Source organism: Haliotis asinina, chromosome 6, assembly GCF_037392515.1.
Source record: "Haliotis asinina isolate JCU_RB_2024 chromosome 6, JCU_Hal_asi_v2, whole genome shotgun sequence".
Taxonomy (NCBI): Eukaryota; Metazoa; Mollusca; class Gastropoda; order Lepetellida; family Haliotidae; genus Haliotis; species Haliotis asinina.
The window spans coordinates 23,989,744-24,004,310 of NC_090285.1; the positions used below are offsets into that span (position 1 = coordinate 23,989,744).

Genomic DNA, 14,567 nt, shown 5'->3' on the forward strand with positions numbered 1-14,567 from the left:
AAATTAAGGGACCGTTCATAATTTATGGGCGGTGTGTGATCTGGTGAGGTAGAACAATATGGTTAAGATTTTCTTCCTAAATCGAACTCCCAATCACATTCATCTTGTTCAGTTTGACCTGATCGAATAGACTGGTTGCGTCTATTATTGTGGAGTGGTGCTCATTTGTCAGTTGATTGTCACCATGTCTGAACAGTCGAGACTAGGTTTCTTCTCCCCTACGTAATGAAGAGTTAACTCCACCTGCCGTTTGTGCCAATTGACCTATCAGGTCATGCATGAGTAGAATTGCTCAGGTTAAACTGAACAAGCTGTTCTTCTGGTGTGTTCAAGGGACGCAACTCTACACAGAGAAGTGCACCTCAGTATTTCTTATATCAAAATTTGAAATCAGTCCTATCCTTATGTATCTTAAAAACGATATAAATAATCGGTTTGGATTTTCATTTTTCATCTTTCACCGTTACACATCAAAAATACAAATTTAGGTGCCATAAGATGATTCATGGACTTGATCAGTTCCATGTATGCATAATGAATTGCTGCATGTTCGGTTGAAATATACATGGGAAACAGGGTGGACAAACGTGTTCGATATGTTAGACTGTGGAGGTGGCCCGTTCGGTCACCAGGCATCAGCCCCGTCACTTGAAACTAGAGGCAGATTGCCCTCTCACGAGGCTGTCTTTCTCAGGAGTGGGAATTTGGAAATGCAATTACTGAAGAGTGGAATAACTTTCTCCTTGCAACTATGAAGATATTTATTGGGAATATGCGACAACGGCGATTATACATGCATGTTTGATTATGTACGCCACTGAGAGTAGTACATTCATAACACTAATGAGAGTAGTGTCAGATCTCTAGGTGTTACCAAAGACGTGTTCGTGACATTAGAAATTCAATGATTGCACGAACTTAATTTACTGACAGCACCATTTGAATTCGGCTCCTCCCAGAGGGTTTAGTAACAGATTTCAGACATCTGGAATGATGTTTCTAATTCATTTGAGACAGTTCATTTTCCTTAATTTGAAACGAATGTCGAGAGACATTTTCAGCAATTTATGTTATTTCTTAGGGAATTGTATGTTTAGCTGCACAACAAACAGTGTTGCATTGGCATATCCCATGCAGCTGCTTACACCTTGTCTACATTTTGAGTAAATGAATTAGTGAAATGAATCATCCTTTCATGTGAGGATGGGGTGTGACAATGTCAGGACTGGTCCATGTGTTACACGATTGTCAACCAGATCAAAGATTCATATCATGCTATGGCAGATCCACCACAAGGATATTAAGTATTGGGATAAAAAAAAACCCTGAAGTAGAAAAAAATAACCCACTTTACATTAACTTCTTGTAGATGAGACTGCCCATCTTGGTCATCGAACACCAACTTGCATGTAATAGATATCAGCAACTGTTGGAGGGGTAGCCTTGTGGTTAAAAGTGGTTGCTAGTGATGCCAAGAACCTGGGTTCAATTACCCATATAGGCATAATGTAAGAAGATCAATTCGGGTTCCCTTGCTAAAATAATCCTAAAAGTGGTGTAAAACTAAAGACACTCACTCACTATTATCTGCTCACAGGAAACTCCCAATCAAGGTCTCAGGATAATCAACACTCATGTAACACACATTCAACTGGATAATTGAGGATATAAGAAAGAACAAAACACAATAAACATGAAAACAATGTTTACTTTAAGTGGAAATGCCAACAGGTGAGAACATTTCTTACTTGTGTCACTCATCACAACTAACATCACAGGTGACTGTAAAAACTAAGCATTCACATCTTGGTTATGTGATGGTTCTCGTAGGAGGATCTCACAAACCCGACATTAATAAATATGTACCACTGAAGTGACTGTTTAATATACACAAGCATGGACTGTCAAAAAGCAAATTTTCATATTAAAATCATATCTTTTATTGACTGGGGCTGGGCCTGAAGCTAAATTTAAACAATAATATACATGAAATAGTTCAATTCATGTTTATTGTTAAAAAACGGAAAGCACCTGTTTTTGTTCACTATGAAGTGTCCACATATCAAATGAAATGTTTCACTGCTCACTCACCAGTGATGTGAACCATGGCATATTCTTAAAAACCTTTTTGCTCAGTTAACTCTGATATCTAGTGATTACTTATTAACAATTATAAATCTCCTAACCTGTACTAACTGTCAGTCTTGGAAATGTTCATCAATCAGATCTTAGATGCTTGCTACAATATTTGATGGTTAGACCACACCAGCAAGAGATGGGGACATAATGAAGACAAGAGCATGACTGGATTTCAGTCCTCAATTTTTCTGGTATGGAAAGCCTCCTTAGCTTATCATGTGTCATAACAATGTTAAATGGTCCTCACAGACAGAGCCAAGGGCTGGCACACAATTAGCTGTAATCGCCATACAAGACCTATGGACTGATACTGCAAACACTACATTGATGGTAGCTTTAAGGCAAGGAAGCTGCAATCTTCATGTTAAAACTGTATTACAGTTAATACTTGGGATAGAGAAATCAGTGACTGATATTATGAACTCTAACTCATACACCTCAGGGAATGATACATGAGACACTCTAACCACAGGTCCAGTCTAAATTCTTCTGAATGTATGCAGCACAATCCATTTGAAACCACAATTCGCCAATGGCATCAAGAAGGTGACAAAGATGATTATCTGCAATCAAACTTATGTAATATTTGTTGCTGAAGTAATCATTCCGGGATGGCAACAACTGAAAAATTACTGAAATAACATGTCCTCAAATGCAGGGTTGAGGGTGGTGTTGAATTGACCAATGAGAAATAAGGATGAATCTTTCTGACAGTTTCCATGTGTCTTGTGGGAGCGTTACTATGCATCACAGGGACCACACTAGATGAACACCAAGCATCATAGGGACTCCAGGCAAGTATAATCGCTTTCTCTTTCCTTGTAATAATAACTATAAAATTGTAACATATATCTCTGAAAGAAAGACCATTTAGTTCTAAAGCATTGTAAAGTTGGCCTCGTAATGAAGACATTTTGGTTGTTTCATCCTGTCAGTGGTGTTTGACATTCGCCACAATCTTCAGCTATCAAAGGAGAATGCTGCCCTGGTGATGCTCCACAAGCAAGAGAAAGTTGTGTAGCTGATACAAAGGAAACATCATGTGACTGTTTTCATTGATATCGAGTTGGTATCTGCCCAATACTTGCCACCTTAAACTTAACACAGCATTGAATTCTGGACCTATTAAAATTCCGGTCCCGTTCTTCCCAACAGGAAAGGATGATTGGTCATGAGATAGGGGATGAAGTTTGTGGTGAAACGTTCATCTATTGCCATGTCACAGCTACGATACACAGGGTTTCATGCTGTTCACTATGAGATCTTAAAGCTGTACTCGTTAGAGAGGAATATGGCGTGATCCAGAGCATGGATGTTCACAAACATCTTGCTCACTTGCTTGATGTTTTCTCTGAAAAAAAGAAGAAAGAAAATCACATGCATGTCAGCCAGTGCTCAAATCAGCTTTTAATTTTTTCCATTCCAGACTAATTCAATCCCGTAATGGGTTAAACAACAAAGGAAACATAGGTATGATTACTATAATCACAGAGAAATAACATCAAGCCTCAAGTCTGAATATCAAAAGAAAAGAATCAAAATGCCAAAGCAATATGTCCTTCAAACATTTCATCAACCAAATCTGCCTGCCTGTCAAAACTGTGTGTCTAAATATAATTTTTGATCAATTATAATTCACTGTTATTTGTTTGCAATACAAATCCTATGCATTCTGACACATTAACTAACAGGGAAAAAACCTCACCTGCCCTCGTGCCTCTCTGCATCAGAGCCCATCATTGTGGCCTTGTGCACAGTATCAGCATAGATCGTGAGGTAGCGACACAAAGGTTCCAACTGGGGCATCGTCTTGTCTGTGTCTGCATGGGTGAACCAGGCCTTGGGTAGTGTAGATATGATCTGCACAAAGAGAAGCACAATGAAAGGATTGCACAAAGTGCTTTACAGCTGGAAATAAAGTTTCAGCAATATCAATAGAAGTCTGAACTACTGTATCTTGACTAACTTATTGATACTCATGCTGTTGATCTCTGGAATCAATTATTTACAGTCTGCCTCCATATAACTGCAATATTGCTGAGTGCAGGGTTCAACAAGCAAAAAAATTGGTACCTTGATCTCATCGTTGTGACAAGGAAACTGACATGTGATCTTGTTCACAATCAGTAAAGATCCAACCAAGAGTAGTGTTTTTGCATGTAGTCCTGGAGCAATACGACCAACTTTGACAATGTGTGAGAATCTAGTTTTATACCGCTCTCAGCCATATTCCAGCTATATAGTGACTGTCTGTGAATAATGGGGTCTGGCCCAGGCAATGCAGTGATCAATAGCATGAGCATCAATATGTGACACCGATGACATGTATCAACCAAGTCAGCAAGCATGACCATCCGATCCAGCTAGTCAGGCTTTTACTACTAGCAATGAGCTACTACAGGCCATTGTTCTAACCTGTACCTTTACAAGTCTCAACTTGTACAAACCAGAGGCACATGATATGGGTAAAAAGCCATGTAACTACATCATAATGACAAGGGCAGGCTGCAACTGCAACCACTGCAATCATTTTATATATAAAGCCACAACAACAAGACAGTCCCACTTGCCTCTCTACACGAGGTAATGTCTAGAAAAACACTCTTCCTGCGTGTGTATCTACTCACTGCATTAGTTTTCTCCAGTGCATCCTTGTTGCAGAAACCAGTGTGCAGACTCAGGATGATGTATCGGTTAAGCAGCCCATCAAAGGCTATTTGTTGTAACACTTGATCAGCAAGGATTCCAAACCATGACAGGATGTTACCTAGCAACTGGAACAATGACATAAGTATCTAGTATTAAAGTAATATTCCACAAGTACAACCAAGTAGGGGTGGTGATGATGAAAAGAGGTATGTTTTTAGGTGAGAAGTCATATTAATTAGTAAAGTAATTAATTAGTAAATATATTACTTGATAGGAACAGTTCAAGCTCTCAAAAGATACACCTCTGAGGAAAACGCTTTAGTGAGCATTTCTTGGGCGTGACGATTAAATGCTAAATCATGACTATCCAAGATTAGTCAACACACCTTGATACACGTCCAGGACTGTCTGTGGAAGAACACAGCTGGGCCACCAGATCTGTTCTCCAGAACACTGAAACACAAACAAGTGACACTGCAGTTGTTACACACACTGTTAATGAGCTGCATATTTGGGACATTAATGCAGGTGACTCAGTGATGGACTTCAAACATCATAGCATGTGGAATTCATATGGGCTAAACATTTATTGTAGGTTACAGTGGCTGAAGGATAGTGTTTTGTCTGTTCAAAGTTGTGGGATACAAGGGCAGTAAAAATGATAAAGTAGGCATGCATACAGGAACATAACTTCAAATTGACATCTATTTTCTATTTGTGATGAAACACAGATGTAGGCTTGTGAACATGTAGTGCATGACTATGAAATTGATTCTGTGTGTAGCTATGTGCATGTTTCACCCATACACTTGATTGTGGGCAACCTGAGGCCCCTTTGTTCACCATGGCAAGCGCCAATGGGAAGCACTCATACAAGGCACAAATACGGATCAATTGTCAGGCCATGTCTCACAAAATGTTTCCAGCTGTTCAACAACCTCAGCCTATTCACATAGGGATGACACTCCTGTGATGGGTAAATTTTTCTTAATTGACAGAGAATTAATTAAATCTCGTAAGGTAGAGAATTTCTTCAACAAAAAATGCTGAGGTTTTGGCAAGGTTTAACTTTCTGCAATCTGAGATGCTGTTTAATTGTATGTGAACATGTGATCTTACTTTTTAGGATACATAGGCATGAAGACATCATCATCAAGGGTTTTTTTCATCCTGTTGGAGATGGCCTTCAGTAATGCCTGAGTATTCTTGGCATCTCCGCTGACAGTGGGGTAGTCACGGATGAGTCGCTGAACGAGGTTCACTAGTCTTGAGGTCTGTATTGTTGACATTGGGTCCCAAACTGTTTCCACTAGCTCTGTAAAACAAACACATACACTTCAGCATTTGAGCTTACACCTGCAGCTAAAAGCAGTTTTAGATTAGATTGAAGTGATGTATTACAAGACTTTTACGGTGTTTGGTTGTCAGGCCGAAGCCCTGAGTTTGATTCCACACTCACTTTACAGTGCACAAAGCATATTTCTAGTTCCTCACTGATTATACTTGCTAAAAACATCATAAAACCTAACCAACTCATCCATAATTTGTTGTGTCTTGGGAAGATCATTAAATGTCAGCTTATTAAAGCAACAAAGCCAACAGGTAAGCTGGTCTTTAGACTCCAGTACCATGGAAGATGGGAACGTGAAGGGAAAGGAACCCTGTCAGTTTGTAAACCATTCTTGATGTTAACCGCAGGCTGGAGATTTGAGGACAGATCAAGGACCATTCTGGCAAATTTGGACCTTAAGTCCATCAGATCCATGCAAAATCCATCTGTGCACCAGCAAATGGCGACACAGATCCACCCATGCCCTGCTTTTAGTATTCAGTTGAAATCGCACCTCTAAACAACTCAGTTGGTCAATGTTCATACATTCCCTCACACCCAGACTAACAGGCCCATCTTTAACTATAGGACAGTACTGACGTTAAGGACAAGAAAAGTAAACTAAAATTATGAAAAGATGTGAGTGGAGAGGCTAAGAATCACACTAGATCCAAGGAACACACTGATGAGATAGTCTTACTTGTGAGCTTTGGTAAAATTATTTTATCCACAATTGCTGGTAATAATTTAACGTCATCATCTTCTATGGAGGCCTCATCCTCTTCATGGTGAAGACCCATAAAAACCAGACAGCCATACCATTGACTCTCTTCAAAGTCAACACAGTTCTCCTGGAAAGAATCCTACAAGTTTAGTTTCAAGAGACAAACACAATCCTTAATCACATGAAACAGAGAGATCTATTTTCAGTGGAAAAAATCAATATTGTGTTACAGAAATTGGTAGAAGACGCCCATCCCTGTATGCCGTACCATCCATGTTCCTGTAGAGAACTTAATGCTATTCTACCATTTCATTTCAGGTAGTTTATGAAAAAAATGTTCTATCAGCTGTGGTAGATAGATCAGAGAAACATACTTTACCTCTAGTGGATTCCAACTCAGAGTGTGCAGTCTGATGAGAGGGTTGAACAGCTTGGGGAGACACAGCCCAATGTAGGCCTCCCTGTAGGAATCTTCATACCTGAACTTCCATTGCTCAAACTGACTACGGATACAGTCAATCTCACAAAAATCTTCCACCACGTCTTCAAACAAGTTCTTAGCACTTGACTCCAGGGAGTCTGTGGAGGAGACAGAACAGAGGAGATCAAATGCTGGTTCTACATGTCACTTAATGTACTGTTTGCTCAATCTAGGCCAGTTACAAACACCTGCAGTATTTAACTTGGTCATTTCTTAACATTATTACAACAATCACAGCCAAAGTTAGTTTATAGTCCAACTCATGGTGAGTAGTTTCTAAAAAAGTATTTAGAGCAAGTATCAAAACTCAACCTAATGATAATCATGGAAATAAATAGCAATCTCTAGATCCCACAAGAAATATAACAGAAAACAAAACAAAACAAAACCAACCAAAAGAAAAGGCTAAAGCTCATACATGAATTCAATTAAATGTGGCAATCTTTACTGAAGCTCTCAGGTTCTGGGCAGTTAAACATGGGTGGAACTTTCAGAAAATGCTTCCTACAGTGCAAATGTCATCTAGCCTAAACAATCAAGTAATAAATTCAATACGGGGCTGTGCAAGTCTCCAAATGTACTCTTTTCCCACAATGATGAAGTTGTGATATCAAAATAAGATGACCACAGAGAGACTATAAAGATAAAATCCACCTTTCTCCATAGTGAACTTAGAGATATCAGTTTGACTTTCTTCATCATCTGAAGAGAGACCATCATGGTGGCCACGAATATTTTTGGCTTCTCGAGCACGGCGTCGACGTGACCTGGAGGAGAGAACAGCTTTTTGTTGAGACAATTTCAATAAATGATGACAATATTTCTGATGCACAAAGCAAAAGAATGTGCATAAGCATGGCTAAGATGATATTTATGCAGCACCAATAATACTCAACAAATAAGTGGCATATCATTTGTGGTGAAATGATATGGCAATACAGTATTTTATCAGATAAAAGGCTCACAATACAATACATCGATCTATAACTCTTGAATTCCTAGCTTCATAGCTCCCCTCAAATTAAATCCAGCTCTATCGTAAGTAAACCTTTAACTCACCTCCGTGCTTCTCGCTCAGCAACACGTCGCTGCCTTGCTTGTTCCTCATTGCTGGCCATTATAACCTTCGAGGCAGCCTTACCTACAAAGAAATATTCAGTCTCGGTTAACAATGGTTAGTGAGGTGTAGTGGATTGTCTAAATCTATTCTTAGCTGGGCTTTGTATTTCGCTGAAATTTTGAGTCAACTTCAGGACTATTCAGTCATATTTTCTATTATAAATACACACATACAAAGACTAATACTAATATCTCTTTAAAGTGACCGTAACTTTCAGGCTTCTTCCCACAGGCAATATTTTCAAACAGGAAAATCAGACAGCCATGAGAGGTTAGCTAATAGGAGGAATGGTTTATGGTGCTGTTTAAGACACACTGACCATATGACCATTGGACTTAAGAATTCCTTTTGAAGAGATCATTAATACCCAAGGGCCTCGACATGTTGAGGGAGTTTAGATTCATGCTGCTTTTTAGCGATATTCCAGCAATATCTGGGCGAGACACCGAAAAAAAATTAAAAAAAATAAAAAATAGCTTGTTGGCTTGCAAATGATGTGATTGAAATAGAATTTCACAGGTTTGCCTGAACAGGAAACTCTTCATACATTTGTTGGACAGTATAAAACAAGTGGCAAGTTGTAAATATGACAAATCTCGTATGAATGAATGATTATTATCTGGAAGAGAGAAGGTGAGACTGTAAAGTGTTGTATGTACAATGTACATTAATATGAGAGATAAATACCGACTTGTCATGTAGTCCTGACACTGGTCTCGGACGTCCTGCTGCCGCCGTTGCAGCAGATTCTCCGCCCGCATTTTCAGTAAGTGAAGCATGCGAGTCTCCAGGTCATTGATCAGAGGCACCTGTAACGTGAGGAGGCAGGTTAACACTGGCACATGATACGTGTACAGTGGAGCAGCTTCACCTACACATCACAGCATTAGGCAAGGCATCATCTTCATGTATAACAGCTCAACATCTATGCATGACAATTTAATTGATGCAATATCAATTTATCACAACTGCATGCCACAAATGTGCTCCATGGCCAAGCATCACCCTTGCATGACTTTGCATGACAACTAAAATATCTTACATGGCAATTTAACAAGCCTATGTGGTAACATAATACCACTTGACAGCAGAACACTGACTTGGCTATCGTTTGACAATCAACTCCCTTCATTTGACATTAGAGCATAAAATCATTAATCCCTGCATGACCGCTAAACAACCCCACATGCCAGCTAAACATTCAGTCAGGACATTATATATCTGCATACACAAATATATATCCCTTTAAACTGTTCTGATAAACAGCAAGACAGCTTAACACGCTTATGTCTGCACACAACTGCATAAGAGCTAAAAACTCCTAACATGACACTTGAATACTACAGTGTAGTATCAGAAAAGTCCTACTTGACAACTCAACTGCTTTGAGTTTAACAGTCCAGTAAGGCTGCTGAACACTGTCAAGTAATAGCTCAACATGACTGCATGATCGCTCAACACTGTTGTGTAAGAGATAAACATGACTGCATGGCAGCTGAACGAAAGTGTAATATCTAAAGACTGTTGTCACGTGTAAGAGATAAACATGACAACCACAATAAAGTTATCACCAATGAGTACATTCACACCTTAAATGGGAAAGCTAAATGTTCTCAACCAACAATCCTCAGCTCTATCTCAAATATACCATTACCATACTACAAATTAAGTAGTTCTCAACTATCTACAACACTCCTCCTTCAAACAATATCTCTTTACATATTCCTTCAAGGCTGACATCAAACACTGGCATGTAGCTAAAGGCTGCTCACTGGACATTTTACAATTCTGGTTCATTCGCGACAGATCATAAAATAAAGACAGCAAAGCCAGTATAACTGGCAACTTAATTCTTAATATTCATATGAAAACAAATATTTTCAACTATTACCACTTTCACATTTTTCTTACAGCTTTAAAGTTATCAAGACAGGTATTATGTTAAATGTAGTAAGTTTGCTATGCAACAGCGTGTATTCTGAAATAAACATGTTTTTTTAGTTGTTACATTGAACAATGACTGCTCTAAGATGGAAGTGCATAAGACATCACTGAAACAAAAATGACGGAATTTTGGTCCATGAACATTTGAATCAATGAACTCTAAGCACGTATCACGAAACATCCAGAGAAACAACTGTGCAAGGATGACAAGCAATCCCACCCACAAACAAGCATGGCCCCTGTATACAGTTGATTTGCTTTACAATAATCAGTGTGTCGGTAATGTCAGACACGGAATTGATCAGTGTTGTTTTAGACAATAAATACTACTGGGGCAGCCATTCTAGAACCCTTCCCTCTCGCACATAGATGGTCTCACTGCTGCAATATGACTGCCAAGATCGAGATGAGTATGTTAAGATGGTTTGTGAAGCAAAGTCACATTGTGCCGTGAAACAAGCTTGAAGTCACTGCTTTGTTTGGCCAATACAACATCATAAACATCTCAGCATGAAAAACAAAACTATTAATTCGAAAACCAAACATTTTAGTCACTAGCGAGTAATATCTTACAATCAAGACTTTGCGTTAAAGCTGAATTCCATTCTAAATATATTTTACAGAATATTTGCTTTGAAACTTCTCAATGGCAATAGTAAAACAGTATGTAATAGTAGGACCAATTTTGAAGTCTAAAGGTATTGCTGCATTACAGTTGAACAGTTCCAACTAAAGCAGTGACTTCTGCTGCATCCTATTGACCCACCCAAAAGATAGTATATTGACCCACCTTCTCGTTTAGACACTCAACCAAGTCTCTCACATACCCCCTCATTTCTTGGAAGAACTTATAGCGTTCCCCCAAACTGCTGCATTTCCCTTCACACTCTTCGATGCAAGTTTGGGTGTCGACAAACTCAGTTGCCAGTCTGTCACGTTCCATCTTATGACTTCTGTAAACTTCGTCCATTATGTGGAGCCTACACAGAGGAAACAGTCAGCAGGCTCTCAGACATTCTTATATTTATAATCATATATACTGACATGGAGAAATATGGAACTAGTTATGGCGTAAAGGTTGTTTTTCACTGATTTACCACAGCTTGTTCATCTTGACCTGACTTACTCTACTCTCTAGTTAGGTCGACTAGCATAAATTGTACATTGTGATAACTTCATCGAATAGGGGAGCTGAGAAGGCTAAACAGTGACCTGGTCTCGGCTGTTCAGACATGTTCACAATCAACAGACAAAGGGGCACCAACATTAATAGACCCAACCAGATGTGACATGGTCATGCAATGCATTAGCATTCACTGGATCAGGTCAAGCTGATCAAGCTGTATGTCCTGCAATTCCAGAGTTTTCCTGACAATGTTGTCTACAAAACAGACATGGACACTGCACTGTGAAATGTTGATGTTTTTAGTGGCTTGAGGCTGGTAATTGAGCGACATACAAGCCATGGTGTAAAATGCTGATTCCTGAACTTTACATTCTGATGGTTGATGTTATCAGTGACACCAGATGTTGCTGGGCTTGGATGACAATCACACAAACCATGTCACAGTCTGACCACTGATCCATTCAGTAGCCTCCCAATGAGTCCCATGACCTGCCTGGTGTGCTCCAGGTCAGTTTTGACCAGGAGAAGGACATACATAATTGAATTGCCTCAAAAAAAACTAACATCCAGTGAGCTCAAAAGAAAAAATTCAAAATTTTGCTTTCAAGTTTCGATCTTGTCAGAATTCACTTAACCTGCAACTGAAGAGAAGTCATCGTGACAGACAGGTACTGAATTGAGATAACTGGGTATAACCAGAATCATGCTTGCAATACAAAAAGTAATATTCACCACATAATTCCTCTAACATGTCTCAAAATGCTTGATGTAAAGCTTCAACATGTGCTTCCATGACTATATCTGGCAAACACCTGATCAACATGATTACATGAAAAAACCCCGAAACAATGCTCTTCATTTCCAAAGGCTGAAATGAAGATGTGTAGAGATACAACTGCCATCAACATCATTAAGCTTCTGTTACCTCTCTTGCATTCGCCTCCTGATGGCTTCGATTGTCAGCTGGGAGGCATCAGCTGTCTTGGACAAGGCCTGGAACGGCTCAAACTTGGCCTTCTGTGAGTCTCCATTGTTGAATATTGAGTAGTTCTGGGGGGAACTTGTCTTCCCTTCATACTCATCCTGGTTTGATGACACCTGAAAGCACAAACATGTGTAACAGAGGGGAAGTTTCATGGTATGATATTACTTCTGATGAGTATGCATGCAGTGACTTTCAGTCACATTTTTTCACTATTATCATAACTGGGATACAGTGCTTGAAACTGAGCCACACAAAAACAAAATGGACTTTGACAAAATTGGTTTGCACTTAATATTTATAACCCATCTCTTCCTCCATGACATTTGATGTTCAGCAATTTGGAGACTGGCCATTGCACAATGCCATTGTAGCAAGTGGGTGGGCGGGAGAGTGAGGTTTTACACTGCTTTTAGCTATATTTGAGCAACATCATCGCTAAAGCTACTGAAGGAATCAAACCCAGGTTGTGGACGTGAACAGCCAACACTAACCACAAGGCTACATGACAGACCATATTACCTGCTGTATGTTAGCTGCAGTGACTGCCTTCCTGATCTGCTGGGCTTCCCACTCCTGGATCTCTCGGTCACTTCCTTCATTGTCACTCCCTACAACACAGCATAACACAGGTGTTAGAGGCCAACACATTTCATACTCTCTTCATCAGGTCTGGTGGACATTTTGTCAATAACAATTATCATTTCAGGCAATCCATAGAAACACACATTTATTCTCTGACAGATCAAGATAAGCTCTTGTATTTGCACTCACAACATATCACTTTCTGAGCATCCAGCATTTTTAAGGAACACTGCATTTTTAGGACAAAAATCTTTGATGAATTACTCTTTCCTCAAGCATTTCTGGAACTGATTTTCTAGGGATTATCCATGTAGAGAATGGATTCAAACATGTATATTCAAGTGCATGCATAGACAAAGTGTTACACCCAATCAGACCATTTGGCTACCAATGTCCTTCAAGTTTATGCTGATCAGGAGATTTTTCTGACACACTGAACATACCATGCTCAGCTGCTAAAAAGTCATCTCTCATTCGCTGAAGATCACGAGCAGCAGTGTCAATGGTGAAGTCGATCCTGTCTTCCTCGTCACTGCGGTCATTTTCATCATCCCTGCAACAATCATGCTACTTGGTCAAACACGACAACAACAATCCTGGGTTTCTCTAGCCATAAAATATCACCTCAAAAAATTGGTTTGTTAGTTTACATCAAAACTCATCTGATCAACATTGTGAACAATAAACCACACCATCATGGTAGAGTAAGAGAAAGTTAGTGAGTGTTCGTAGCTCTCAACAATATATCTGCTATATGGTGGTTGTCTGTAAGCAAGTGAGTCAGGACCAGACAAACCAATGATCAACAGCATGAGCATCAATCTATGCAGTTGTGTCAACCAAGTCAGTAAGCCTGACCACCTAATCGTCTCTTACTGAAGATCACTTCTAACCCGGATCTTCATGGATTGGTCACACTGACATGCATTCAACCACTTGATACACTTAGTCGCCATGGTGACTGGGAACCTATTGTCACCAGGAACCCTCTAGGGATCCTTAGGATTTTAATCCACATGCTGCCAATAGCATAGGTTATGGATATGGTTAAAACTCAAAGGGACCACTGATTTTAGTTTGCTACAGCAGAAGTTGAGCATAAACATTTTCACTAAGAAATACTGCAAACTTCAAGCTGATCATGCCGTACCTGACAAGTCTAGCAGTTGTTTTGTTTGGTGCCTCTGGTTCTTCAAGAGGTATTTCATCTCCCAGTTCTCTAGCCATCTGCCGCTGTTTTCGGATCATGTGGATGGTCCGTGCATCTGGGATCTCACCTCCTGCCAAAGCAATTTACACATTTGGTCAAGTGATTAACACCAATCCATTTGTACTGTTCTATAACTACAGGTGGGTATAAACCTTGGATGCGTTAGGACCCAGATAAAATAAACTTGGTGGAACACTTGGATCCTCCTAGCAATCATTTTGGCCCACCCAGGTGGGCATTGGCTCACCCCTCAAAAATCCTAGGCTTGTCCCTGTAA

At 39.6% G+C, this 14,567-nt stretch overlaps 1 protein-coding gene across 2 annotated transcripts in view; it reads right to left on the reverse strand.

Moving 5' to 3' along the window:
- Positions 1–14,567, reverse strand: part of LOC137286238 (PAX3- and PAX7-binding protein 1-like) — a 47,403-nt gene that overhangs the window by 17,824 nt on the left and 15,012 nt on the right. The window contains exons 4-18 of one of the 2 annotated variants that reach the window (XR_010956987.1): positions 14,231–14,360; positions 13,524–13,633; positions 13,018–13,106; positions 12,439–12,611; positions 11,178–11,367; positions 9,135–9,252; positions 8,383–8,464; positions 7,978–8,090; positions 7,222–7,421; positions 6,819–6,969; positions 5,908–6,103; positions 5,175–5,241; positions 4,767–4,913; positions 3,845–3,999; positions 3,329–3,490 (exon numbers count right to left, since the gene is read on the reverse strand). Coding sequence is in view for 1 of the 2 variants with exons in the window: in XM_067817968.1 (XP_067674069.1) it covers positions 3,394–3,490; positions 3,845–3,999; positions 4,767–4,913; positions 5,175–5,241; positions 5,908–6,103; positions 6,819–6,969; positions 7,222–7,421; positions 7,978–8,090; positions 8,383–8,464; positions 9,135–9,252; positions 11,178–11,367; positions 12,439–12,611; positions 13,018–13,106; positions 13,524–13,633; positions 14,231–14,360 (2,018 nt within the window). In the remaining variant the exon portion in view is untranslated. Of the gene's footprint in view, positions 1–1,688; positions 3,491–3,844; positions 4,000–4,766; positions 4,914–5,174; positions 5,242–5,907; positions 6,104–6,818; positions 6,970–7,221; positions 7,422–7,977; positions 8,091–8,382; positions 8,465–9,134; positions 9,253–11,177; positions 11,368–12,438; positions 12,612–13,017; positions 13,107–13,523; positions 13,634–14,230; positions 14,361–14,567 lie in introns of those variants that run through there. The other variant, XM_067817968.1, reaches the window with a different exon arrangement.